The following is a 27,500-nucleotide window of genomic DNA, read 5'->3' on the forward strand; positions in this document are numbered from 1 at the left end:
ATTCTAACCCGTGGTATATCTGTGTTACAAAAAAAATCTTAAAGAGGTTCTTGTGCACAAAAAACCTAGAATAAAAATCAATATTATCGCGAGTTTTTTTTTACTAGAAATGTGTGCCCTAGTAATATGGACTCAACACACAATACCCCTTCCCTAGTGAAATGCTGAAAGGGAATCAGGAAAAATGTTGCCAAATGAGTTCGGCGGAAATTTTAGCAGCACTGCAATTTTTTGCTACTCATCGCCCTCTTCGCTTTCTTTATGATTCATATAATTGTGATTGCATGTATTTAGTTTATGAGCATAAGGTATATTGATACAGCTCAGAGGGGGAGGAAGCAGAAGTGCTTCGCCAGCTAGCTTTCGGCCGCTCGGCAGCCTGGAGCAGTTCTGTCCTCAATTTGTGTGGCGCGTAATATTCGTGCAAAATCTGGTGGACGAGTCGGAACGCTTCCAGACACGCGTGGGCTACCGACCAGCACGGACCACCAGCGCCGCAGCCACCGCCTCCGTGGAGCGTCCCCTACAATTCGAACCCATTCCGGCTGCAACAAGGGCGACGCAACCTCGGTCTTTGGAGGAACCAGCTGCCATGGCAAACTGAGAAACAGGCTCCCGGCGCAAATCCTCTGTCATCAGCCGCAAGCACCTCCGTCGTTTCATAGCGACGTGCTCGAGGACACATGAGGATTGGCTCGAGATTTTCGAGTGTGTGCCCGTTACAACGGCTGTAGCGACGACCGTAAGCTCCACAATGTTTTTCTCGCGCTTGAAGAGTCGTCTCAGACGTGGTTCGAGAACCATGAATTTTCGTTTACATCCTGGAGGCCTTCTGCCGCAACCTGGGGCCCCAGCAATTCGCACTGCTGGGGAGCTGAGGGTGACCTGAGTATTGCCGTCAGGTTCTCAGCTCGTGTCGATATTCGTGGTTTTGTGTACGTCGGCGAATGGTAGTCCTCCGTGAGTGCTAGAGAGACTTGATCCTCGGTCTCAGCTTTTCTGCAGAAGAACGGCGCTGTCAATGACCTGCACGAAGCACGGGTCACGTTCTCGACGAAACGGGCTGTGGCGCACACTTACACAGGCGATTCACGCTTCAATGCTCTGCGACGTGCTGACGACGACGTAATGGTGCCACCCTGGTCTAGTGTGCTAGTTCTCGTGAGGAATAATTCATTCCACGACTACGAGGGTATCGCTGATAGCCACCTACCCTGCTGCTCGAGAAGGGAGTAGTCGTCGCTAGCGGGCTCGTTCAACTTCAAGACGGTTGTGCTAGTTGTGCTCCTTACAAATTATGCCAACGAGTTGCAGCACCTCGCCAAGGGCACGGCTGTCGCCTTTCTGCATGACTTCGCTGAGTTGCCTACACTGTGCGTCCTGGAGAGAAGCCCTCAATACCAGGCCCCTCCATGCCCTGCCCTTCCGTCCGTCAGATTAATCCGAACTTGGCGCCTGAGGAGCAGGCACTTCTACTTCCTCCACTTCTGAGCTGCAACATTTCATGCATTTGTAACTCAGTGGCGCTCTCTTGCTCTAAATTCCGTAGGAAGTGAAAATTTTCAAGGTAGCGGGCTTTTTTTTGTTCTTGAGTATCTTTCAGAATTGGTCGGGATTCTGGTCGAATAGCTGTGTAGACGCGCTGCTTCCTTTACGGTTGGCGTGGCTGCTTCAGATAAAGTGAGGCCTATGGTCTAGTCACCCGAGACAGTATTTTGGAATATTTTTCTGAAAAAAACCTGACAAGAAACAAACAAAAGCATTCACCTGAAGCCAAATGAAGGACAAATAGCTGCGGCAATAAGCCCAATTGTATTACTTAACCAAATGAAGGACCTGAAGTGCAAATGAGCCATTAAAATCAAAATACTGTTATAACCCCTAAGCCTCTAGCAGCAAAAGAATCTACACACTATCAAATATAGATGTGTAATGCTCTCGTTTATAAACAATGATTCAAAAAACGGCACCAATATCGGTGCTTTCTTTCTCTAGTGAAAACGATCGAGCATGTATAGTGATCTGTGTCGAAGATATAAATAAGCATGCAAGCGTGTAAACAAAACAAAGAGCATGGAATCTGTAGCTGAGTTCAACAGATTGTAGGCTTCTCTGAGACACAGGCACATCAGTGAGGGAAAAAAGAGAACGATGGGCAAAGATACAGCGACCGACAGGCTGTTTGATGAAGAAGGAAGGAAGGAAGGTCTCAGACGTTGCTGGCACATACCCACTACGGGGGAGTGGCCAAGAAACAGGCGGTTAATTACTGGATACAGGAAAGTTTTGACGGGAAAAGGAGTGGTAATAGTATGCAGTCTGAGAGATTGGAAGAGGGAAGGAAAGGGGTCCAGTTAACTTGGAGATCAAAGACGGGACAATTGCTTAATGTGCATAATAGTAGACAATGCCTGTAATGTTGCAATGTCGTACTGACTGAGGGCGGGAAAAAGAAATTAGAATGGGAGTCGCTGCGTTTCTTGAAGAAAATTTTGCACAGCAGAGCGCACACTCCTGTCGCTTCGTCCAAGCAAAGAAGCGCCAATGGAAAGAACAACCGCGGAAGACGCAGGCAAGCCCAGTTGATGAAATGGAATTTGCAAAAGACGCTTCCTCAAATGAGAAAAGCGGCGGCAGAACAGCAGGAAGTGATCTATTGTCTCAGGTTCGGCACAAAAAGGGCACAGTGGGGAAGCTGCCAGGCCAGATCTGTGAAGGTAGAAATTTAGAAAGGGAAACCCGGCAACGCAAGCGCGTGAAAGAGACCTCTAGTCTGCGTGAACGCCAGTCTTTGCTACTCCAAGGATGCAGAAGATGCTGATATTCGGGAGATGATGTAAGAGCCGAGGCAGCAAATTCCTGAAATATTGTGTAGCCTGCGAAACCTCACCACAGCTGTATATGCACACGATGGCAGGACAGCAACAATTGGGCCGCTGAGAGAGGCTCTTGCTAAGGAATCTGCAACCTCATTTAAGTGAAAGCCCATGTGACCTGGTACCCAAAGCAACCTTACCCAATTTAGATGGAGCGGAATCAGGAACTTAAAGAGGCGTAATGGCCGAGAGTCAGTGGGTGAGGACAACGAAGAGCAAATGGACAGAGTCCGTCATAACCACGACCTGGGAAACGGTAGATTCTAATTTTCGTAAGGCTAAGATTACTGCTAATAATTCAGCCAGAAAAATTGGAGTGAAGTCAGGAAGACGGAGAGAAAAAGACCAATCCAGTGAAGGCGAAAAAATTCCCACACCTGCCTTTTCGCGATCCTGCGAGGCATCGGTAGCAATAAGAACATGAGAGGGAAAGGACCTTAGGTGGTCCTTCAATAGACCCTGAAGAAGCGGGAAGGGCTGCAGCTTTGCATTCGATGGGAATATGTCATCGAATTCAATCTGGACAGATGAGGAGTTGTTATATATTTGGCGGACATCTGTGAAATGAATATTTATGCAATCAAGGAGGGACTGCACGTAACATATCTGCGGGGTATGAAATCGAGACCAGGCAGCACTAAAAAAGGCGGAAGGTTGACTAAGAAATATTATACTGGAAGCGTGAAGAGGTGAGTCGCACAATTTTAAAAATGTTTGAACTGTTAAAAGGCAAAACCTAGCTGATAACAAAGGCATTCGTGCCTCAAGGTGCAGAACAGCATTGGCGACATATTTTGGAAGCCCCAGACAAAGGCGCAACGCCTCACGCTCCAAAAGCACAAGAGGGCGAAGTTTATAGGCAGGAGCTCCTGAGAATAAAACACACCCGAGCTCCAAAATTGGGCGGACGTACATTTTATAAATCATCAGAAGCGTATGCCTTCTCATGCCTGACCTAGCACTACAAAGCCTGCGCAGGATGCCAATGGCCCGAACTCCTTTTGCAGAAACTTGCTCAATGTGTGGCCGCCAGGCGAGAGTAGAGTCGTATATTACACCGAGATACTTCACCGTCTGAACTTGAGGTATTATGTTATTTCTATAGACCAGGCAGATATTTACTGGAACAGAAACTGGAAATACTAACAATGCGCATTTCTTCACATTAAGGGACAGATGAATTCTTCCTAGCCAGTTGTCAAGAACATTGAGGTAATTTTGCAGGGTTTGATAAAGAGTGTGAATGTCACCTGCGGATGCAAAAAATGCAATATCGTCGGCGTACACATAAGTTTTCACATTTTGAATGCATGGAATTGAGCTTAGAAAAATGTTAAAAAGAACAGGTGAGAGAACTGATCCTTGCGGAACGCCTCTTGTCTGTGGAAATCTCCTTGAGGAAACACCATTTTGGCAGCAGTAAAATTCTCTATTTTCCAAAAAAACAGAAATGCAGGCTACAAAATAGCTTGGGAAGTTGAGTTCCTGTAATCTTAGTAATAGAGTCGAGTGCTCCACGCTGTCGTATGCTTTACTGACATCCAAGGTGACAAGCGCAGCAAACTTTTTCTATTGCGAGCTAATTTAATACGACTCTCAAGGTCAGTATGAGCACACCAAATTGAACAACCCGGCCTGAAACCAATTTGGCATGGATTCAATACAGCATTTTCTGAAATGAATGACATGACACGGCTGAGAAGGACCCTTTCCACCAATTTCACAAGGTTCGATGTTAACGAAATAGGGCGTATATTGTCTAAAGTTAAGCCATCCCCTTGCTTTTTAAGCAATGGAACTATTTCAGCAAGACGCCACTCATGCGGTATCCAAGGACCTTTATTAGAATGGTTAATTAGAGCCAACAGGTCTGCAGGAGATTCATTGAACAATATTTTGATCACAGATGAAGTGACCTTATCGGAGCCAGGAGCCGCTGGGGATAAGCGCAGAACAATTTGCGACAGCTCAGGCATAGAGACCTCAGTGAAATAACTTGAGGTGCATGTGAATATAGTAGGAGAAGGTAAAGCAGATGTAAAGCGAAGCTCTAGGCCACACGCAATATCCTCGAAGGCCTTTGCGATGTCAGCAGGGGACTGAACAAGAGATTCAGTGTTGGCAGCCGGAGGAATCACCTTGTTGCGCCTCATAAAATTAAACAAGGCTCGTTTACTTCCTGATTGGGAAAGGAAATCATAATGATTTGTATTATACTCCTCCTTTGCACGGGCGACAGTGCGCTTAAATGTTGCTGCAACATACTTATAATCCAGCCAATTTTTTGGGCATTGATTGATGAGAAGTTTCTTCCAAGCTGCTCTCCGTCGTCTATATGCACGCGTGCACTCAGCATTCCACCAATTGTTCGCGATTGCACCCTTTGTTCTCTTAAGCAAAAATTCAGACTTTTGCCTTGCATGGTCCAGTACTGAACATAGATGTGCAGCCTTGCTTTCGGCACTTCTCTGAGCGCGAGTGTCTGAAGTGATTTGGAGGGCTGATTTTAGCGTGTCTTTAAAGCAATTGTAATTTATGAACGTGCGCTGATGTCGCTCAGGAAGAGTTAATTTACACGCAAACTTGAAAGTAATCGGTAGATGATCACTGTTTGTTGCGCAGTCAACAGGCGCCCAAGACATAACAGAGACTCCTGGGGAGGAAAAGTTAAATCCAAGGCAGAGCGGCATTGACTGCGAACAAACGTAGGCAATCCGGAATTGTTGCAAATCAAGTTGTTGCCAGAAGCCCTATAAAATAGTCTAGAACCAAAGCTGTCTGTTTTAAAACCCCCAAGCCACATGGCGCGAATTGAAGTCGCCAAGTAATAGAACTGAGATCGGCTACTAGACATGAGTGAGTCAAGGGGCCGAGTGTCACGCACACCAGACGGGAAATATGCATTAGCTACCGTAAAGGGCTGTTGACCTGGGACACTGAGGTCAACCGCAAGGATTTCACATTCATTGTCCGCATATTGAAAAGAAATGCATGCCCTATGCAAAACTTTGTAGATATGAGCACTAACAACCCTCCCCCTCGTGATGACCGGTCAAGCCGGAACGGATGGTAATCCTTGAGATGATAATGGAAATTTGAAGTTAGCCATGTTTCCTGTAAAGCAACTAAATCTGGTAGAAGCTGATTGCATAGGCAATTTAAATCTGTTGAAGCGAAGAATATAGATCGACAATTCCACTGGAGTACACTTAAGAACCCTATCTTGGCGGAAGTGCCGCAGCCGCGACTGCCTTTTCTAGAATCCTTGTCCTTAGCGTTTTGACTTGCAATTACTTTTCTTTGTCTTTGACTGGGGGCAAGATGACCTGCAATATTCAGAGGAGACCCACTTCGTTTCTGGGCGCGGAGGGTCAGTCTCCATATCCATACAATCCATAGAGGATGCGTCCATAACGCTATGCGAAGGAGAGGCCTGAGAGGTCTTTTGTTGCTCACATTGTTTTTGGGCCTGTGGAGCGGAATCGATTACTACAGAAGGAGGGGTAGCTTCCGAAGCCAAAGAAGACAAGAGCGGAGCGGTGGACGCCTGCAGAAGATTGGTCATCTGAGCAGCTATGACCTGCGAAATGCACGTGGACACGGTTTCCATAATGCGATCCATTGCATTTGCCACAGCTTTCTCAACTGCCGCTTGTAATAGCCTGGGACCAACTAGAATCCATTATGGGTGGACATTTGGCGGCCACACTAGAGTAGGCTGAGGCTCTCTCCTTGACTGCGGCAAAAGCCTCTCTCCGCGTGCACCTGCGCTTGTCTATAAGCTCGAGCACCTGAACTTCTTGTGCTCGTTGCAGGGACAGTACAGGCGAATCAGCAGGGTGAGAACCGCTACACAAACAACATTTCTCTTGCTGTTCAGGACATTCCTCTCTGCAATGACGTTCCCCACAGCCACAACAGCGTAAGGCCGATTTGCAGGCTTTGCCGCTGTGGCCAAATCGCCAGCAGTTTTGACACTGAAGGGGCCGAGAGTTAAAGGCATCTACTCGAAAAACCAATGGCTACACCTTAATCTCTGACGGGCAAAATATTCCTGCAAATGTGGCAATGACGGACTCCGTAGGAATTTTTTCTCCGTCAACCATCCTGCAGCATCGATGGACAGCAATCACTCCCGCAGGCGAGAGGTTCTCAAGCGTTTCCGCAGGGCTCAATCGAGAGTCGACCCCTCGGACCAAGCCCTTGGAACATGCTAGATGAGGCGGAATGAATGCGCTCACCGGGTGGTTGGCGAATGACGTACACTTCAGCAGGTCTTCAATACAGGCTTTATCCGGCGACCTGCACAAAATACCACCCCTGCCGAACTGCCGGACGTCTGTAATGTGCATGAAATGCTGCGATGTGGACCTAAGAGCCGCCTGCACGGCCTCCGGGTTGTTCAGTCGGATAGCGCCTCCATCTTAAGGCACTAATGCGACTGGAATGCTTGAAACACCGCTGCGGAAAAAGAGGTCATTTGGGAGCTGGTCTTTAGGAAGAGGTGCCGACCAAGGGGAAAGCCCCTGGCCAGGAGAAGTAAACATTAAGCTCTCGTCCCGCACCCAATCACCCGAGAACAGGAGCAAACAGGCGCAGACAAAAAGGAGAAATTTAGAAAGCTAGAGCAACACTGCCAGGTACTTAGCCACTGCCCCGCAGCCTGGGTAGCTCAGCCACGTCAACAGAACAGCGACCAGCGATGCTTTGATGAGAACGCCGATTCCTAGGAGCAACAAAGATGACGTCTGAGTAATGGTGTGTGTCTTGCGCATCACGCCGGAAACAGATTTGTGCCTGCGCGAATTAAAAGCTGATGACCGTGAACGACGCTCTGCAATCGGTAGACACGACGAAGGCGAGTGCGCTATTTTGCCGCACGTGAAGGCTGGGCGCAGAAGAAGCAGCATGCAATACGTCAGTCAGCGCGATTCGGATCTTCTCTATGCGCTTTTACGTGCCATGACACGCTTTCTTTGGACGCGCAATCAGGTCGCGTTGCCTTTACAATGTTTTCCCCGACACAGAACGAAAAAACGAAAAGGCCCTGCAGGTAATAACCTTTTTGTCATCTTAACGATATACGAGGAAGCCAACCGGAACACCTTCTGGTTAATCTCCCGGCGTTTCTCACTCGTTTCCGTGGCATCCGCCTCCAGAATGTTCTCTCACAGCACGAAAAGGTCACGTGTGCGTCGACTCCCTATTACGGCGCGACAGAAGCGTTCCATGCTTTCGAAGTAACGCCGAGAGAGTAAGCACTAAGCCTTGCTTGAAATTTCGCCGTTAGTTTTACAACTTTTTAAGTGCAAAAGCGGCAACCACAGATCACGGCGCACTCAACTGACCAGGATCAACTTTATATTTGCTCGTGTTTACTGTATCCCTACAAGATAATTTTTTTTTCCTTTTTCTTATTCGTCCGTATTCGGTCACTGCAGTCGGGAAAGGTTTTCACCGGGTATGTCTGTGAGCTGCTGTCAACTGTTCTGAGCGGTTGGTGTGTTTACACCGGTTTTCATCCCGCCGACTTTATATGACAGTCTTATTTTCTCAATCTTTCCATAAAATCCAAATAAAAAAGCATATATTCGTGTTTGTTATGGTAATTTGCGCTGCAAATTTGAGAGACAAAAAGGCATTCTCTGTTTAACTAAGTAATTCATGTTTGTTTTACCAGTACAAATATTAACTATCGCAGGCGCTCAATGTTAGGCGGCTATTAAGGTGGGGTGAGACTTTGAGAGTAGCAAAAGTAGCACGTTCCGTAACAATGTTACAAACAAAGATACGGCAGTGAAACTTGGCACAAATAATTCACAGGAGCACTATTTAAAAAAGGCTAAATTTTGCCATATAAATATTTATAATTGATTTACAATTTTATTTTTTACAGGGTTGTATCTTTTCTGCTGAAATAGCTCATAGCACAGAGCTGAAATTGCAATGCGGAAAGGCACGTTTTTAGAAGTATAAGCCTACAATGAGAAGTACACTTTCTAGAATTTTCAGTATGAATTATACTTCCTCAGTTACAACTATTTGCAAAAGAAGTTTCGCAGTTTTTGGTCAGCCAGATTTTCTATTCTTTTTGTTCGACACAGCTGTGAAGTGAGACCGCAACACGCACAGGGTACATGAGTATTTGTATACACCTACCTGTTATCCGGGAGTCATACCGTCCATTCATAAAGTCTATCATGTCCTCTCTGAAATGAAAAAATTTGGCGCTTTTCCTCAGCAGGCTCCCATATTCAGCATTGCTATAGGGTTATATCTGACACAGCCACGTTTGCGGGAGGAAAGCTACGAACAGTGGCGGCGCTGCGATGCAGGATGAATATTGTGAGGAATCAAGCCGATGAGAAGAAGAAAACTATGGGTGAAAGGTATAGAGATGAAAGGAAACGTAATGCCCATGGTCACAGGGGCAATTTCAATGCCCATTGAACCAGCGGCCATTGAACTCAATGGCAAAACGCCCTGATGCTGCTATAATTTCTTGTTATGCTTCTTTTTGAAATGGCCGAAAGATGTCGCTAGCTTTGTAAGAGTCACTGGACGGATAAACGAGCGCACTTCTCCGAACCAAACTGTCCCAATGATAGGCGAGTGCAAGACGGCGGAAGTTCTGTTTATTCTGAAACCTAGTAAAGTTATTGGTATTAAAAATTTGAGGACATTTTTGAAAACCTAATGTACGGGCAAGTTGATGTCAAAAGTTATACATCTAAGAATTTAGACATTTCGATAAAGGGTGTCTGTTCCGAAACGTGACGTTCAGGTAGAGATCAAACCTTTTTACTCAAGGCATCCGTTTACAGCTCAAAAAAGAAATTACGGACAAACCTAGGGCCATCACACTAGAGGCATCCTAACATTGGACCTAAAAGGTGCGTTTGATATCATCAGGCATAATATCGTTGCTAGAAATTTATAGGAAACCAGTTGCGGGATTATGTCGTATAAACATGTAAAAAAGTTTTTCTGAAACAACAGTTAGACAAAATGTCGAAGAAATCAAGTCGGGGTACAGAACACCGGGAACTAGGGGCACACAACAGGACACAGTGCTCTCTCCTTTTCCCTTCAAAATAGTCATAATATGGCTGCTGAATAGGCTGGAAAGCATAGTGGGTGTCAAGAACGCTCTGTATGCTGACGACATCCGGATTTGGACCCCCGCAGGATCAAATGAGAACGTACAGGGGACACTACAACTTGCATTAGATACCTTGCAAGAATACGCCGGTGGCTGTGAACTCTAATGCGGCCCCAACAAATCAGAATTACTAATAATTTGGAGGAGACTGGACATTACGATATTTCTGGAGGGAGCGCAAATTCAAAAGATACCAAATGTAGAAATATTTGGTCTGATAAAGAGCAAGGGCAGCGACGAGGGTAAATTTAGGAGATTTCGAGCCTCAGCGAAGCAAGTTGCGGGAAGACGTAGTCTCAAACCACAAATTTGGTGTTGAAGAAAAAGACTTCATCAAGCAAAAAACAGGGTTTTACCGTGATCAGGATCGCTTACAGAACACGAAATCTGAAATGTGAGAAAAGTGAGAACAAGTTGAAATTATAATACGCGAAGCATATAAGGAAGCTTGGGAACAGAAATACTTCTAAACAAGTGCCTTCACAATACGGTAGAAGAAATTATTGAAGAGTATTCATTTTCACAGACAATGAGGCTGTCAGGAAGCAGTACGAAAAGGGACGTACTTGACAGACTAGGGTTCCAGAGTATTTGGTCCACTTAGGATAGGGAATAGTTGGCAAAACAACATAGAAGCAAGAACGAGACGTGGCCCATTCCGAGGAACATGCATCTGTAATTCCATAATGAAAGGATAAAGGCTATGGCGAAGGCCATCAGGAGAACCTGGGGTGAAATGGACGAGGCAGTATTCGTGAACGTGGCTGCACCGGTCAACGGGACAACCATAGCATGCAGAATTGGGGAAGGGAAGTAAGCTCACTGGGCATCTATTCGATGCTAGAGAATCACCCATGAGGAGGAAGCGATGTTTGCTAAGGCGACGGTTTCCCGGAAGCTTTCATATGTAATTATAGATTCCCAGACTGCATGTTGGAACTATACCAGAGGGAGGACTAAACCGTTGTGGTGGCTGCGTGTTTGTGGCGCTCGGCTATTGGCCCGAAAGATGCGGAATCCATCCTGGCTACGATAGCTCTGCTAGTTCTATTCTGTCTGTATAGTTAGACGCCCTCATGCTTTGACGTTTCTTAACCTATAAAATCAAAACCAGAGGGAGGACTGGTAAACATGCAAGTATAATACTCCAAGGTATACATGTCACAGACCGAGTCCTTAATGATATCGACCCAAGCACGCAGTTGCAATGATGGTAACGAAGACGGTGCCGCCGCCGCCAGTGCGCCCCTACCCGGGTCCCCAACGCTCGGAGGAGCCTAAATAATTAGGACCATCAATAATTATAGGAAAGTACTGGGAAATTACAGATTATAAAATAAAAGCATATTCCAAACATGACGAAAATCTAAACAGTGAGCAAGGGTTATCCTTATTATCCTTAGGAAATTATAATACCTAAACCTGTATCCAGCGGTCAAATTAAGCTATGTGTTCTCAAATTCATACGATCCTCATTACGCCTTCTGCGGAGAAGTAGCTAATATATTTCACATGATATGGGCATGCAAGAAAAATCAAGATATTGCGAAGACCTATGGCCCGACAACTCAGGACCGGAAGACAGCAGAAGGACGGAAGCCAGGGCGAGTTGGGGCCCCATGAGAAGGGTTGATTTTCAACAGCGCTAGGCAACAGGACCAGAGAGGCAGTTGTAAATTCAATGCCGTGTTTGTTGCTTCCTCTGTGCGGTACAGTTGTTTATAGCTGTTGAAAATTAAATCTTTTCATGGAAGGCAGCGCCGTCCAGCTCAGACCCGGACTTCCTGTTTTTTTCTGGTGATCCGGATAAGACCATGCGGTAAAAGCCACTGGGCTCCTGGAATCAGGGCCCACCCAACCAAACAAGAATTGTTCTGGTCATTCAATGTTTTTATTTTCAAAATAAATTACTTTATGCAATCAACCAACCGAACGACTGACCAAACAACCAGTCAGTCATTTCACTTTAGCAAGAGAAATAGCTTGAAGCCCAGCGTATGAGAGAACATATTGCCACCAACTATGGGATGCTTGTTCATGCTCAAAGCCGCCGTCAGGCGACTTTATGACGTAAAGTGCGACGCTATATATCTGAAATTCTTCTAGCCGTGTGCAAATGTTTCTGTGTTGTTCGCGATAATCGTAAGTGAATTACGCTCCTCATGTCAAAACTGCTTCGCCAGCTTCAAATTGTGTGCAGGTGACAGCAGAAGTGGTTCTGTTCGCCGATTACGAGCGCGCTTACTGCTATCGCCGCCCGCGAGTTAGTTCCGTTATGAGCGCAAGCCAGCTCAATAAAGAGTAGTTTTCGGAAGGTTTTCGTTGTATTCCCGACTGCTGTCACCACCACGCCAAACCTAGTGGAGGCCCTTCCACGGTGCTTCTGAAGGTGGAGCACATCTCAGAGCTCTCGCCGGTCGTCTTCCAAAAACCAAGGGAGCCGCCTACATGCCAAGGCCTACACCACGAAGACGCGTAGGAATGAATTGACCTGTATGATTGTTTGTCAGTTCTTAACTCTTGGGATGACGCTACGAGACTAAGAAATATCCTTTTTGCCTTCGAAGGCCCAGCCCGTTCCTGGCACGAGAGGCATGGAGCTCTTCCGCCGACCTGAGCCAACTTCAAAAAGGAACTAGTCAAGACGCTCACAAGCACCGTTAATACATAATGAGCTGAGCTCCTTCTCCAGTCCTGGATACAACTATCCAGCGAAGCTGTTTTCATCTATGTCGCAGAAATGAAACGCCTGTTCTGCCACACCGACCCTGACATCGAGAAAACTCTAGGCGCCCAAGTTCTCCGGTACGACCGGCAGCTACAGGTATCCTTTGTAAGCCACCCGAGCCCTACGACAACGAGGAAAGACAGCTTGGAGGAGGTTATTCGCGCGGTCGTCCGTAAAGAGTTGTTTTGAGGGCTACCTACTACCTCACGCCCCGGTGATGGCGGACGTCGTTCGCGAAGTGGTGCCGCAAGCGCTAGGCGTTCAGAAAAAGACAGCGATTACACCAGAAATAACTGCCCTTACTTAAGCCTCAGCTGTTCGCAAAGAGGCTCCGTCACGCCGCACCAGGAGCCTTAGGTGCAACCCAAGCGACCGCAACCGCCCGCCCGTCCAACCATGCTATAGCGAGCTGCTCCTAGGAAAGCAGACCTCTGCAGGACCACCCCATCAACGCCACCCGCTCTGCTTCCACGATCGTGAACCCGACCACATCCGACCACCGAATGGGCCTTCGGGGCTTCTTGACTGATTATTCACAACCAGACGTCGGCCAACGATCATGGGAGATTGCAGAATTTGTCACAACCGGTACATACCTATCATCCTACCGTCCATACTATTCACCGAAATTACAACACCACACACCAGAGCGACAGCGACAAACCCCAGCCGCCGTACGAACACCCGACAAAGCCGGGATTTTATGCCAAGAATAACGTGCAACACCCAGCCATGAAGCGCTGACCGAGGAGAGACTGTCGACAGCCGCAGCGTCATTGCATTGGTCGAGGTGGCGGCGACTACTCAGTCATCAGTAAACCTTTCGCGGCTTAGCTGAAGAGAATGACGACCACTTGAGATGGCCCACAGATACGTACTGCTTGAGGCCACCTCATCACCTTGTCAGGATTGCGCACCGCAATGGTACTGTTCATGGACACACGTAGCCTACTGCTTTCGTAGTCTGCAATAGCGTTCGTGTAGTGATTCTGGCGTAGATTTCATGACTTTACCCCAAGTGGTCATTGACCTTCAGTCCAAATTCATCACAATCTTGACCCCCAAAGTCGACGACACAGAAGAATCACACTGAGCTATGTGTGTTCAGTGAAGAAGTGAGCGTGCCGCCCTTTTCAAGCATTCTGGTCACAGTGGCCGCCGAAGCAGCCAACAACGCCGATGATGTCGTTGCAAGCAATGTCCGGCTAGTGCTAGAACGAGGAACTGGAACCGCAAGAGACGGATCCCACGGCGGAAACAGCGGAGCCAACCTTCGAAATTATCCTAGGCCTGCTCAGCGCACGCGATGACTTCTGAAAAACCTACTCTGAAGTTACAGCGAGTGCTTTTCTTCCTCGTTTATGGTGCGGCGAACCTCTATTATCAACTATCGAATTATTACCAATGAAAACATCCGCTTTCTCGGCTAAAGCGTCTATTCTATAACGTGTTGACGGAAGAACGCCAAGCCATCCGGAACCAAGTGGAGGAAATGCAGCACGACAACGTCATTAAGATATCGAAGAGCCGATGGTTAGCGCTGGTCGTCCTCGTCAAAAACTAAAAATGGAAGTCTTTGATTCCGCGTCAATTACCGCCGATTGAATAGCGCAACCAAGAAAGATGTCTGCCCCCTACCCCAGATCGCTGACACCCTAGAGCAGCTTAGCGAGGTCAAATACTTCTCGTCCATGGGTCTAAACAGTGGTTATTGGCAAATCAGAGTGGATGAAAGAGACCGTGATAAGAACGCATTCATCACACCGGACGGTCTCTACGAGTTCAAGGTAATGCTATTTGGACTTCCTTCTGCCCCAGCATCGTTCTAGCATGTAATAGACAAAGTGCAGGCAGGCCCCAAGTTACAGCTTTGTGTCATATATTTAGATAATGTGACCGTTTGCGTTGCGCCCCGAACTTTCACGATCACCTGAGAAGGCTTTGAACAGTAATGGAGGCAATCCAGTCGTCAGGGCTAATCCTGACGCTCGAAAAGTGCCACTTCGCTTACGACAAGCTTCTTTTTCTAGGCCAAATCGCGAGCAAGGATGGTGCGCGCTCGGACACGCAGAAACGGCTGCTGTCACGCATTTGTCATAGCCGACCGACAAGAATACTGCGCGCAGGTTTCTCTGACTGCGAACGTTTTACCGAGTTTGTAAATACATTCTGTCTCATCTCGGAGCCATTGGCACAGCTAACGAAATAGAAACTTGCCATTAAGATAAAATATCCTGAATGTGAACATTTCCTAGAACTCCAACATTGTTTACAGTCGCCGCCCGTACTTGGACACTTCGGCGAAGACGCCAAAACCAATATTCGCACAGATGAAAGCAGCGTGGAACTAGGCGCCCTTCTCGTGCAAAAAGAAGCAAGCTCGCGAGAAAGTCGCTGTGTATGCGAGCTGTTCTTTGTCAAAGGCAGAGATTAACTATTCACTGACAGAAAAGGTGCACCTTGTGATAGTTTTGGCCGCATTCAAATTTCACCCGTACTTGTGCGGCAAGCTTTTCGAAGCTGTGTGTTACCTTCACTCGTTATGCTGGCTCGCCAAACTGAAGTGCCCATCTCGCCTCCTCGCTCTATGGAGCCTGCGTCTCCTAGAGAAAGACATCACCACGACCTATAAGCTGGTCGCAAGCACTTCAATGCAGACTCCCTGTCACGAGCCCCCGCGAAAACGCCGCTGAAAGTTGACGATGACAGCGCCTTCTTGCGACACTTAAAGGCCAGCGGTTTCGCACGACACAAATTCACGGATCCAGAGCTACAAAGCATTGTCGACTATTTAGAAGGCAACACCACCTCAACCCGCAGAGTTTTCAAGCGCCAGTTATCGTTCTCCTCCTTACAGAACGACGCTTTCGTGAAGGACTTCCCAAATAGCAAGTGTGCATACCTTTTTGTTGTGCCTGCCAGCCTCACCAAGGGCTTTACGCTCTTACTGCCGATTTCAAGAAAATTATCACTAGCCGCGGTTAACTGCCGATGTCGCTCGTAAAGTTAGCGACTTCAGACGCCACCGGCCAGGCCAGCAGGACTACTCACCCTCATGCCGCCACCGACGAAGCCCTTCAAACAGGTTGGAATGGATCTCCTCGGCCCTGTCCTAGCATAAACATCGGGAAACAAGTGGATCAACGCGGCGACCGACTGCTTGACCCGCCGTGCTGAAGGAAAAGCCCTTCTGAGTGCGCAGAAGCGGAAGTCGCAAAATTTTTATATCGAGGAGACCCTCTTGTGCCACAGCTCCCCAGATGTGCTCATCACTGATAGGGAAAAAGCGTTTACGGTCCAGATTGGCGAACCAATTGGTATTGCAGCCACAATAGTCACCGGCAAACAACTGCATACCACCCGCGGACCAACGGCCTTTCCTGGAATCTGAACAAAACAACCGCCAATATTCTTTCCAGGTATACGTCGAAATCAAACACAAGACATCGGACACTATCTCACATTACGTGTTCTGCGCCAACACCGCCGTAAACGAGAAAACACGCTAATCCTATTCCTGATATTATACGTATGGCAGGGAGGCCACAAAAGTGCTCGACGCAGTGCTCCCGGATGTCACCGACGAGCACAACCGCCTACCTGAAGCGCGAAGAAACCAAAAGGCATGTCCGGCTACACACCGGAGATAACAGATCACTGACGCCATAGACTGCAACCTACGCCAACGTCGCACCGAAAACAAAGCGCCGATTTGCCGCCGCAGAGCGTCTGCAACATTGTTCGCTACTATTTCGGTCCGTACAAGATCCTTTGCTGACTAGGTAAACTATACTACGTTGGTTTTGATAGAGCAACACCACCACAGCGACACAGCGCCCAACCAGAAATGAATCATGACGTGAAATTAAAGCCATATGACACGCGCTAATGGGCGCTAGCATTTGCATTCTCACTGTTTATTTTTGCCCACCGGTCAGTTCCTTGTAAAGCATCGGGCCGGTGCTTTCTTTAAGAGGGCGCCCAATACTGCAAAGCTTTGTAATCTTTGTTTGCGCTTGTTTAAAACCCAGCGCACAACTTTGTAACGAAGATGCGACGGGATTTAACTGGGTAGTTTGCAACCGCGCGTAATTTCTACGTCGTTGGAGATAATCGTACGTTGTTTATGCAAATTATATCAAAACTTCTTCGTCAGCTTTAGAGTGAGCGCAGCCGAAAGCTCGGGTGATTCCGTTCTTCGACGATCGCCAAGCGCACTTGTCGCTATCGCCGCCGCCGAGTCGTTAATTTATTGATGGACGCAAACCAGTCTAATAAAAGTTTCTTCGTGAAGCCTTTCTCTGTCTTCCGGAATTCCCGACCACAACATGAGAATATGTTACCGCAGCGCAGGTGGCGTCAGCCTAATACGATGCATTTCGCATGAAAAACGTCGTGTGAAGTGTCAAACAGTTGTCCGCGCTAAGCGAGTGTAACTCGTTTCACGCTATATTTATGGGAAGTGCATTGTTTCGCAAAACTTCGCATACTCTCGCTTAAGATATCGCCGCACTGCACTTCTGCAGTAGTAGAAGAGATAGAGAGATAAAGGGAAGGCAGCGACGTTAAGCAGATGGGTGTTCCGGTTGGCTACCCTGCACTTGGGAAGAGGGAAGAGGAGGTGCAAAAGGAAAAGAAGAAGGAGCACAATCACAATCTAGCACAAGCATATTGCTCTCAGATAAATAAAAATTGGCCTGGTTTAGCTAAGGTTAAGGCTAGGATGCGAATCATAATAGATTTGTGAAAGGGATTCGGTATCGCCTGCCCGTAAGTCAGGCTAGTCTCTTCGTTGTTTAGCAGTCTGCTGGAGGAGCGGGAGTTAGCCTTGGTGGTCGCGGCCGCACGGCGACCGCGCGAGTTGAGCCCCGTTTCTCCACAGCTGGCGTGACGTCAGACCACGTGCTCGGCTGCAGCGCCCCTAGCGGGAGGAGCGGGAGTTAGCCTTGGTGGCCGCGGCCGCGCGGCGACCGCACGAGTTGAGCCCCGTCTCCCCTCAGCTGTCGTGACGTCACACCACGTGCTCGGCTGCAGCGCCCCTAGCGGGAGGAGTGGGAGTTAGCCTTGGTGGTCGCGGCCGCGCCAGGCTGGGCTATGGTTGAGCTAAGTAGTGTCCCTATTATGCTTCGCATAAAAAGGGGTGCTTTGTATGCCTAGAGGGCCGTCGATTGCTGTGGCCACAGTCCGAGGATCTCACCCTTCGCCAGAGTGCGAGGATCGAGGTGGCCCAGAACACAGCGCAGCCTGTGTCTTTTGGTGGTAAAAGCAGGACAGTAACATAGTAGATGTTCATTGTCTCCTCGGAGCCAAAGGTGTCGCAAACAAAGCTGTCATCCCTGCCAATGCGGAATGAGTGTCGCTTTGTAAAAAAACAACGAGCTTTACACGGCACAACAATGTTCCTTCGTGTCGCCGTGATTTATGCGGAAGACAAAGGTGTAGCTTAAGGACCAATATATTGAGACGACATTTGAAAAACTCCCCCTTGCTCTACGCGGTAAGTGTGAGCACCCGCGCGAGCTTGCGATGACTATCGGCTGCGTTAACCTTTGATATAGGAATAGTCCCATGAAGCCATTCGTTGGCTTGAGCGGAGAGGACCTGCTTAATTTTTCTCCTCCTTTCCAAACTTCATTTACGCTGCGAGAAAATAGCTAATAGTTATATTATGTTTGGCGGTGTAATTCGTTCACTCAAGGTTACTTTAAAAGACCGCAAACATGTGCGGCATCGGCATGTTATACGCGAAAGCAATCCAAGGAGGATGGAGGGAAGGGGAAGCTCCTTAGTTTTGCTGAAGCTTCTACCATGAAGTGCATTAATGAACATTGTACTTACTCAGTTACTACCAAATAAATGTCAGGATTGCCCACTCCAAGTGTTATGACGCGCCGAAGAAACTGGTTGAGAGTGGCCGCGGCAAGTATGTAGGAACCCTTTCGTTGAAGGCTCTGCTCCTGCAAAATAACGTTTTTGAGGAAAAGTGTGCTGTCCAGATATGGATCGTGGGCTCAACGCAACGGTGGCTTGGAACGTACCCAAGCTTGGCTCTTCAGTACTCCAACCAAGCGAAGCTGAACTTTTGGGTTGGCCAAATCTGCGAGCTTGGTATTCACCTGAAAGCGAAAGAAATTCCGGGACCAAGTATCGGTAACTACTTAAGAAAAATACGCTGCGTCAGCAAACGGGCAAGATTTGCCTCAGGCTTTAATAACACTTCCTATATTTAGGGTTTAACTCTTACATTCTTCCACCATTATAATAATAATAGTGTACTCCCATCAGAAAGATGGAAGAGGATGCACGTAAAACCTGGACGAAGAACGGTGGCCTGACAAGGGCCCGAAGCGCCATCTACAAGGCTACAGTAAGCATCAGAAAGAAAACACATACAAAATACATTCTGCGCTGCTTTTAGACTTACATACAAAGACATTTGAAATATTTACAAAAATTTTAAGATTAGCAGCAATTTCAAATATTGGCAGCATCCCCTACACATGCAGCGAAGCTGAACTACGCAGCAAATCAATAATGAATATAAAGACATCTGCATGAAAATGTGCACATGAAATGAACAGAGAAAAGCGAAAACAGTGGGACCATTTGCCCACGTAGTGCACATTTTCCACGTATTTCACTTCTAGTCTTTTTTCTACAAGGTCAGCGTGACGTTTTGTGTAATGATTCAGGAGCGTTGGCAGGGTCAAGGGCAATTTTTCCTTTATGTAATTCGACCGAGTGAGTTGTAACATTCTATTTTTCTCTGTGGTGGGTAATATAAGCTGAAACGTTACCTACATTCAGCTAACTTGAACTAAGTGCAATCATTAATAGGCAATGCCGTAGCAGACGGACATTCATTGTTAAAAACTTCTAAAAACTTCAATGGTGAATGTTGCTAATATAGATTGTACGAAGAAGTCACAGCTAGTGAAGAACCTCATTCCATCAATTATGTTAATAAGCGTCAAAATGCGGCGCGGTGATAACACGAGCTAGAGGCATTTCATACTATTTTGTTGTTGTGCTCTCACGTTTATTGCGTATCTGTTTTTCTTGTTTCCCTGTTGCTAGGTTTTATTACTCTGTTGTTTTTATGTGTTCATCTAATTTTGCTATGTACTACATTGTTCTTTTCGTATCGTTCAGCGTATTCTGTTAGAAAGTCTTCAAAATGTGACGCCTCTCTTACACAATGCTGTACGGGCCTGTAAGGTATTTCAAATAAAAATCTAGGCACCACTATACCACTGTCACAAATATATGTAGTAATGTGAACGTGCACCAAGATCCGGTATAGGCTGTTTTGAAACGAGCATCTACTTCCCCGGCACAAAGCGTTTAGACGCTGCTTAGAGGAAGCACTCTCACAGCATCTCGGCTGTATAACACGCTGTATTCAGCGAGCCAACAAGCAGTTTACAAATATTTCTCTTGAATCGCGGATTGCCCGTTGCTTCCGCGCAGATAAGGCATTTTCCTGTAAAAAATCGGGCGTGCTATCACAAGCTCTGGCCTTCTTTGATTCTGCATCTCCACAACTCATTGATTTCTTGTTCTTTGCTTTCCATCTCAGTGAAAACATTTGCATGAGATGTTCGAAAGCAGACACTATTCACATTGAAACGCTAGGGGCATAGAAGTGTTCTGCGAGTCGAAAAAGAGACGAACAACGAACGCTTTGTCCTTCTTGGTCAAGCGGATAGTATTTTATTTTTTTTATTTATGTACATACTGCAGACCATGGTTAGGTCCAAGCAGGGCGGGCACTGTACAGAATGAGTGAATCAGAAAAATCACATGGCAACTTGCAGTTTACAAAAAAAAAGAAAAAAACATGCATACAGTTACAAAGCATGGCTCATGTCAAATATGTCAATGTTGGTCCGTGGGGGGCAGCGAGTTCCAGTCCGCTATTGTGCGCGGAAAAAAGAAAATTGGAACACATTTGTGCGTGCGAAATATGGTGCTAATAGGCTTGTGCGATAGTGGCGGGTGTTTTTTGCGGGCTGAGGGAAAAGATATAATGGCGGTTCAAGTCCCAACTTACGTTTGAGCAAGAGGGAAAGAAAATCTAAACGGGTACCTTTACGACGACACTCAAGGCGGGGGATACCATGATACTGCATTATTTCGGAGGGTGAATCAGATTTGGAAAATTTGGAGAACACAAACCTAACTGTCTTCCTTTGTGTTTTTTCAATTTTCTTTTTGTTGGATGCCGTATGTGGATCCCAGACTACACGCGCGTATTCGGGTTTTGGCCTGATCAAAGATAGATATCTAAGCAGCTTTACATTGGGAGGGCAATTCCGAAGTTTATGCCTCAGGAAACATAGTTTTCTAAACGCAGATGAACAGATGTCAATGTGGGCGTTCCATGACAGATCATGAGTGATTGTCACACCCAAGTACTTGACGTAAGTAACTTCCTTAAACGGGGATGACCCAAGAATATATGCATGTTTTATCGGATTCCTTTTACGAGTAATGCAGAGAGAAACAGTCTTGTCCGGATTTAAAGCCATCCCCCAACGACTGCACCAGTTCACTATATTAGTGAGGCTAATATTTAGGTCTATTTGATGGCGAGCACTCGATATTTCGCGAAATAACACACAGTCATCGGCATATAGTCTGAACTGAACACTGGGCACAACTTCATTGACAATATCGTTAATGTACAGTAAAAACAGTAAAGGCCCCAGGACGCTTCCTTGGGGCACACCAGACGCAACAGGAAGAAAATTGTCGTCCACCAAGAGCGACGTATTGTTTTCGGTTATTTAAATAATCACTTATCCAAGAAATAAGAATATGCGGGAGGCGAATGGAATGTAGTTTTAATATAAGGCTGCTGTGGGGGACTATGTCAAACGCCTTGAAAAAATCTATTAAGATTGCTTCAATCTGACCATTAATATCTAGTACTGAGGCAAAGGAATGAACTACGGATACTAGCTGCGTCACGGTAGAGTAACCTTTCCGGAAACCGTGTTGGAAATTTTTAGTACCGAATTACACTCTAAAAATTCGTTAACGCGGGTGGCGATAACATGCTCCATCAACTTGCAGCAGGACGAAAGTAATGATATAGGGCGGTAGTTTTTTAATACGAGTCGGTCACCTTGTTTAAAAATGGGCACAATTCGGGCTGTCTTCCATTCACTTGGCACTTTCGCTGACAACAATGAGGTGCGAAACATAATAACAAGAAACTTGGCAACAGATTCGGCATATTTGCGGAGAAAAATGTTTGGAATATTGTCAGGGCCGGACGATGTTTTAGTTTTCAAGTTTAGAAGCATTGAAAGCACACCTTCGTAAGTAATAAAATTCGCTTCAGAGGGATAGGCAGGTGCAGCATCAAGTGTGTATGGTTGTGACACTGTGAACACGCTGTGGAAGTATTCGTTGAAATGGTGAGCAATAGCCCTTTGATCATTTATTAATGTTTCAGCAACTAATACTTCAGAAACCGGTTTCTTTGTGTCACTTATAAGACCCCAGAATTTACTCGGGTCATTTTTTATGAAGTTTGGGAGAGATATTTTGAAGTAATAATCTTTTTATTTGCGTACCGCGCAAGCGAGTGCCCCTTTAAGCTCCGAGATCAGATCAGGCTACACGTGTTTTTTTTTAGCCGTTTTATTTTGCGCTTAAGGTGAATAATGTTCCGAGTCATCCAAGGCGTTTGCTTACGGACATTTTTGCGCTTTGTAGGCACAAAATTATCTAGACAGTAATGGCAGATTTCCTTGAATTTGGTCCAAAGTGCGCATGCATCCGTTCCATCAAAATCTATAAGGCACGTTTCCAAGTGGTGTATTATGAGGGCATCATCAGCGCTCGTGTAATCTTTGAATGTACATACTCGTTGCTGCTTGCGTACGCTGCGCGCGTGAAAAGGTACAGCAATGCTCACAAGATAATGGTCAGAAAGCCCTTGCTCAACCGATACAGTGCAGTCACTAAGAGCACGAGGTACGTAAAATAAGTGACAAGTAATCTTATATTTTTCTGAAATGAATTTGTTTGGTTAACGGGGTAACTGAAGGATTGTGACACTACATTACGAATAAACTCCATGATAGGTGCCGTCGAAGTCACGCCAGTGGGGACCGTGCTTTTCTTCTGACTTGCATTGGCAGATAGCCGGATGCTAAGATTCAGCTCCCCCGCTGCTATCAGCGCAGAACTCATGTGCATAGGAACATCGTTAAAGACAGCAGGGCCGAAATCCTAACGCTGTCGTAGCGTACGAAAAAGCCATGACCTTCGTGCCGGAAGCCCGCAAAAGTTCCCAGAGCGAAGCTGATCGTGGCAGCGCAAGAGGGTTGCCAATTCGCTTATTCTTTTGGACGCATCTGCAGCGCCTTACCCTATTTAGATTCTTCTGATCTGTTTCTTCGGCTGCTCTCAGCCGCTAGGAATCGTATGTGTCGTCTGTGTTTTTCGGTCTTTGCGTATATAAATCTACGAAATGCTCCAATTTCAGGCCGCGACCAACAAGCCCAAGTTTCTGTTCTAATTAACCTGCATGAGGATTTCCTAGCCCTAGATAATGAGGCAGTAAAAACACGAGAAGCCAAAAGGACATCACCTAATCAGTGAAATGCTTTGTTGAAATTATTTGCGCTGCAAAAAGAAAAATGCAAGATTTTCTGCCTTTTGGACGCTATCGGCGTCTAACAGCCGCATATTGCGGCTAAAATGCTGCACAGCTTAAATACCATGCAACACCAAATACACGTTCAATGTTCTCATTATTTATTTTTTGCTCTCGTACATTTTGTGCGATAATATTATTTTCGGGTCTTTCGTCGACTACCCGGTGGATAATCGGGATACGATGGGAAATAGTCCGTCACTTGTTTGTTTTTAAAACGAGGCGCAAGAATCCGCTGAAGCAGCCGGCAAACTGTTCATGGGGTTGGAATACTGCGTGTATTACGCCTTATTCTACAAAAGAGTGAATTTCCCACATATTAACAACCTGGCCTTGGGGGAGTTGAATCTTCATAGAAGATATTAGCATAGGGGTGTGTCGACCGCAAATTACGAAACACTCAGTCTGGGTGCGGGTCGTAATCAGGAATTAATGCCCATGGATATTTGCTGAATACTTTGAAAGCTAGCAGATTGTCCTTCTCGGTAAATATACTAGTGTATGTACTTTAAGAAACCAGATTGAGTTGAATACTCAATATAGCATAGCATGACCAATTTAAACAGCTAAGCATTGCCAGCCAGAGCAACAAACCATTCGTCATTTTCAGACTTCATTCTACAGTGAAACACGAGACCGATTGGTGCACACAGCAGCATACTGTACTATATGAAAGTGTCTGCTTCGAGGTCTGGCCTGCCCCGATCGCAAGTTTACCAATGCTACATTCCCGAGAGCGCTCAATGCCCGAAACAACTGCATAAAGTCCTGATTGACGAACTGTTGAGCGCGAAAGGTTTCGCTTAGGACTATTAAGGAGCATCACGTTCATCTCTCTTCGCTACCTCTTATCATCCGTGGTGTTTTTTACATATGGCTCAACTTTTGATTGTGATTGTACGCTCTCAGTGAAGAAACTGCTTAACCCAAGAGAACTACATCCACTAAACACACGCCACTGAAGGAAGAACACACTCTGTAGGGTCTATTTAGTGGCTTTAGACTTCTTGGATAATGCACCAACTAGCACAGAAACAAATTCCTGAACTGCTTAGGACTTAGACAGTTGGGTCAGGATCCAAAAATCCAAACCTGCTTGTTATAAAGCATAGAAGCTGCCAAAATCCTCGCGACGCCACCAACAGTCGTATATGTGTCACTTCTGTGAAGTAGGCTCTGATTCAATGTTATTTTCGGCATATTGGCATGCCTTTTTCTGGCTTAAACTGCAGTTCATACCGTCAGCTAAGCCAGTATGCATAACCAGGTCGAGCAAAGGAGACGGCTTCTACCGGAAAAGTAAGTAACGAGGATTTCACCGAGTGGCTCTTCCTTCAGTGACGCCCCGGACGGCGTCACAGCGGCCCGTTGGCTGAGCGGAAAATATAAACTCTTTATTTCATGACAGAACGCAGCTGTACGCTCATAAGACTCGGTAGACGCGATTATATTTTCTTAACTACTTTCTGTGAAAGCAAATGGCAGATGCACGAAATATGTCTGGTGAGCCTTCGAGCTGCTTTTAATGAATCAATGGTCGGCAGTCGCTGCATTTTCATTTAATAGTGCCACTACCACCACAATCTCTAATCATGACTTGTTGTGCGCTCTGCGTGAGGCAGACATTTAGGTGAGAAACCTGACTACCATTTCTTTTGAAAAGATCCCGCTATTGGCGTACCGTCGCCTGTAGTGTCACGTGCAGGTGACATACTGTTACCTGCACGTGACATAAGAGTACACTCACGCGCCACGGCGTAACACTGTACTTTCCAGCATGAACCAGCAAATATTATAAAGCTTCTCGGCAACACAAACAACAGGGAAAAGGGTAGAAAATTGGCGGTCCAATAGGGAGAAACTTCGGAGACGCTTAACCTCTGCCTTAAAAGGGAAACGCGATTGCGCCCGCTGTATATAATCCACATGACGGCATCACTCCTCACTGCTCCGAGAGCTCCTAGAGGACCCCGTTCGCAATGGAAACTTTCGACTCCGCTTACTCAAGAACTAATGATGATGTCACACTGACTCACAGCGCTCCTGGTGGCCTCCGCGACGAGTGCAAATCTTTCGTTCTCCTAAGCTCCGCAAGGCCTCCACTGCTCGTGTTCCTGGGATTTTGTTCCTATTAATGACTCTGCATTAGTGACTCTCGCATTAATGAGCCAGACTGTGACGACAGCGGCGACGACGACATCCGCTTTTCTGCCTCACGATCTCCTCAACGATATCGCGTTACAAGAGCGCTTTTCCGCTGCGAAATCAAATACAGCCTCTCTTACCGTAACACGGCAAAGTCTGACGGCTGTGCACCAAATGAGCTAACGAGATCGCAGTAGCCAGTCATAGACCTGACCGGAGCTCCTCTTCCGCGCGTGTGGATTACAAAGCACGAGCGGTCTTCGGCCCTCAGAACCCTCTGGCACCGCATCATTGAAAGAAAACCAAGCCGCCTTTTACTTCAAAAAACACGCGTATATTCCGAGAAACAAGCACTTATTATGAGTAGCTTCGTTATGCTTGACGTACCGTAAACGCAATGCACGAGGAGGCTTGCGGAAAGAACTACAACGCGCACGTTCATGGATGTTGCTCTCGTCCGACGCGACTTCATCCGGCGCTCCTACGTTCAAACACGACTGAGGTGATTTGTGCGTGCAACTGAAAGATAAATTGTGCTCGAAAGTCGCAAGCGTAGTGTTTTTCGTTGCTAGCACTAGGTTGTTGAAGAAATTACATGGGCGAAACTTCCACTATTTTGTGGTTTCTACTGAAGACGAGAGCAATTGAGCATATCGCAATACATTGAAAGGCCACCCTGCGTGACACAAAATGCCGATCTTCAAAATCGTTCATGGTTTATGGGGTTTAACGTCCTAAAGCGACTCAGGCTATGAGGGAGGCCGTAGTAAAGGGCTCCGGAAATTTCTACCATCTGGGGTTCTTTAACGTGCACTGATATTGCACAGTACACGGGCCTCTAAAATTTCGCCTCCATCGAAATTCGACCGGCGTGGCCGGGATCGAACCCGCGTCTTTCGGGCCAGCAGCCGAGCGCAATACCCACTGAGCCAATGCGGCGGCCACTATCTTCAAGATACAAGGAAGAGTTGCACAATCGTATTGGCAACTGCAATCTTCGATCTAATGAACAGTGCATTTAATATCTTCCAACAATGCATCGCTCCTAGTGAAATCGCGAAATATATCTTTAGATACAAAATCTTTTTTTCTGGGATGAGGCGTTCATGAAAGAAAATTTGCACGAACTTCTCTGAAGAGCGCGCAGCTTGGTTTAGACTGTGTTAATAGGTCTAAGAAATTTTGTACATTTGTAGTGAGGCGGAGTCTATGCGACATCTTCTGTAATCAACGTCTCTATAAATTGGTTCCGCCGTGTAATGAGGCATATGTTCGAGTATAAAAAGGATATCTCACCCCAGCCAGGAATATTATTATGTAGCTGAATAGAGCATCATCAGGCACTCCCTTTGCAAAATTAGAGCTGATGATGACATAGACCTCCGGGTATACTATGGCGTGCTTGAGCCTGCCTCCCTTTCCGGCTGCTTGGAGTCATGAAAAATAAAAAGAAGCATGCGTGAAATCATGCGTACGATCTGACTTATGATTAATATTAGCGCGTTTCAACAATATCCACAATAACACGGATCGTTGCTAGCACGATGGCTACGAACTGAGCACTTCAAACAGACGGGCAAAATATGATATGGTTACACTTTAGGAACAAGGTGAGGAGACACTAAGCAATAAAGCTGCTCAGGGCAGGGGCGTAGCCAGGGGGGAGGGGGGGAGGCCTATGGGGCATCATCCCCCCCGCCCAGAAATTTTTTCGAACAGTCACGCACCGCTGACCAAAACAACCACCGGCGCCGGAAGTCATTCTGGATTTTGTCACCTACAATGCCTTTTTCAGACTAGAAAAGGCATTCTGGCGCAAACGGGCAATTACGAAAATGTTTGACTGTTCTTTCTACAGAAGTTTCTGCCGTTTATTGCAACAGCTAGCCTCGTTATCAAAATTACCGTGCGAACAAG

At 46.5% G+C, this 27,500-nt stretch overlaps 1 protein-coding gene across 1 annotated transcript in view; it reads right to left on the reverse strand.

Annotated features, from left to right (window-relative positions):
• Positions 1–27,500, reverse strand: part of LOC144106693 (uncharacterized) — a 170,514-nt gene that overhangs the window by 25,164 nt on the left and 117,850 nt on the right. The window contains exons 7-10 of the mRNA XM_077639535.1: positions 26,880–27,007; positions 18,805–18,882; positions 18,605–18,723; positions 9,036–9,085 (exon numbers count right to left, since the gene is read on the reverse strand). Of these exons, the coding sequence (XP_077495661.1) occupies positions 9,036–9,085; positions 18,605–18,723; positions 18,805–18,882; positions 26,880–27,007 (375 nt within the window). The remainder of the gene's footprint in view (positions 1–9,035; positions 9,086–18,604; positions 18,724–18,804; positions 18,883–26,879; positions 27,008–27,500) is intronic.

Source organism: Amblyomma americanum, chromosome 1 (genome assembly GCF_052857255.1).
Source record: "Amblyomma americanum isolate KBUSLIRL-KWMA chromosome 1, ASM5285725v1, whole genome shotgun sequence".
NCBI lineage: Eukaryota > Metazoa > Arthropoda > Arachnida > Ixodida > Ixodidae > Amblyomma > Amblyomma americanum.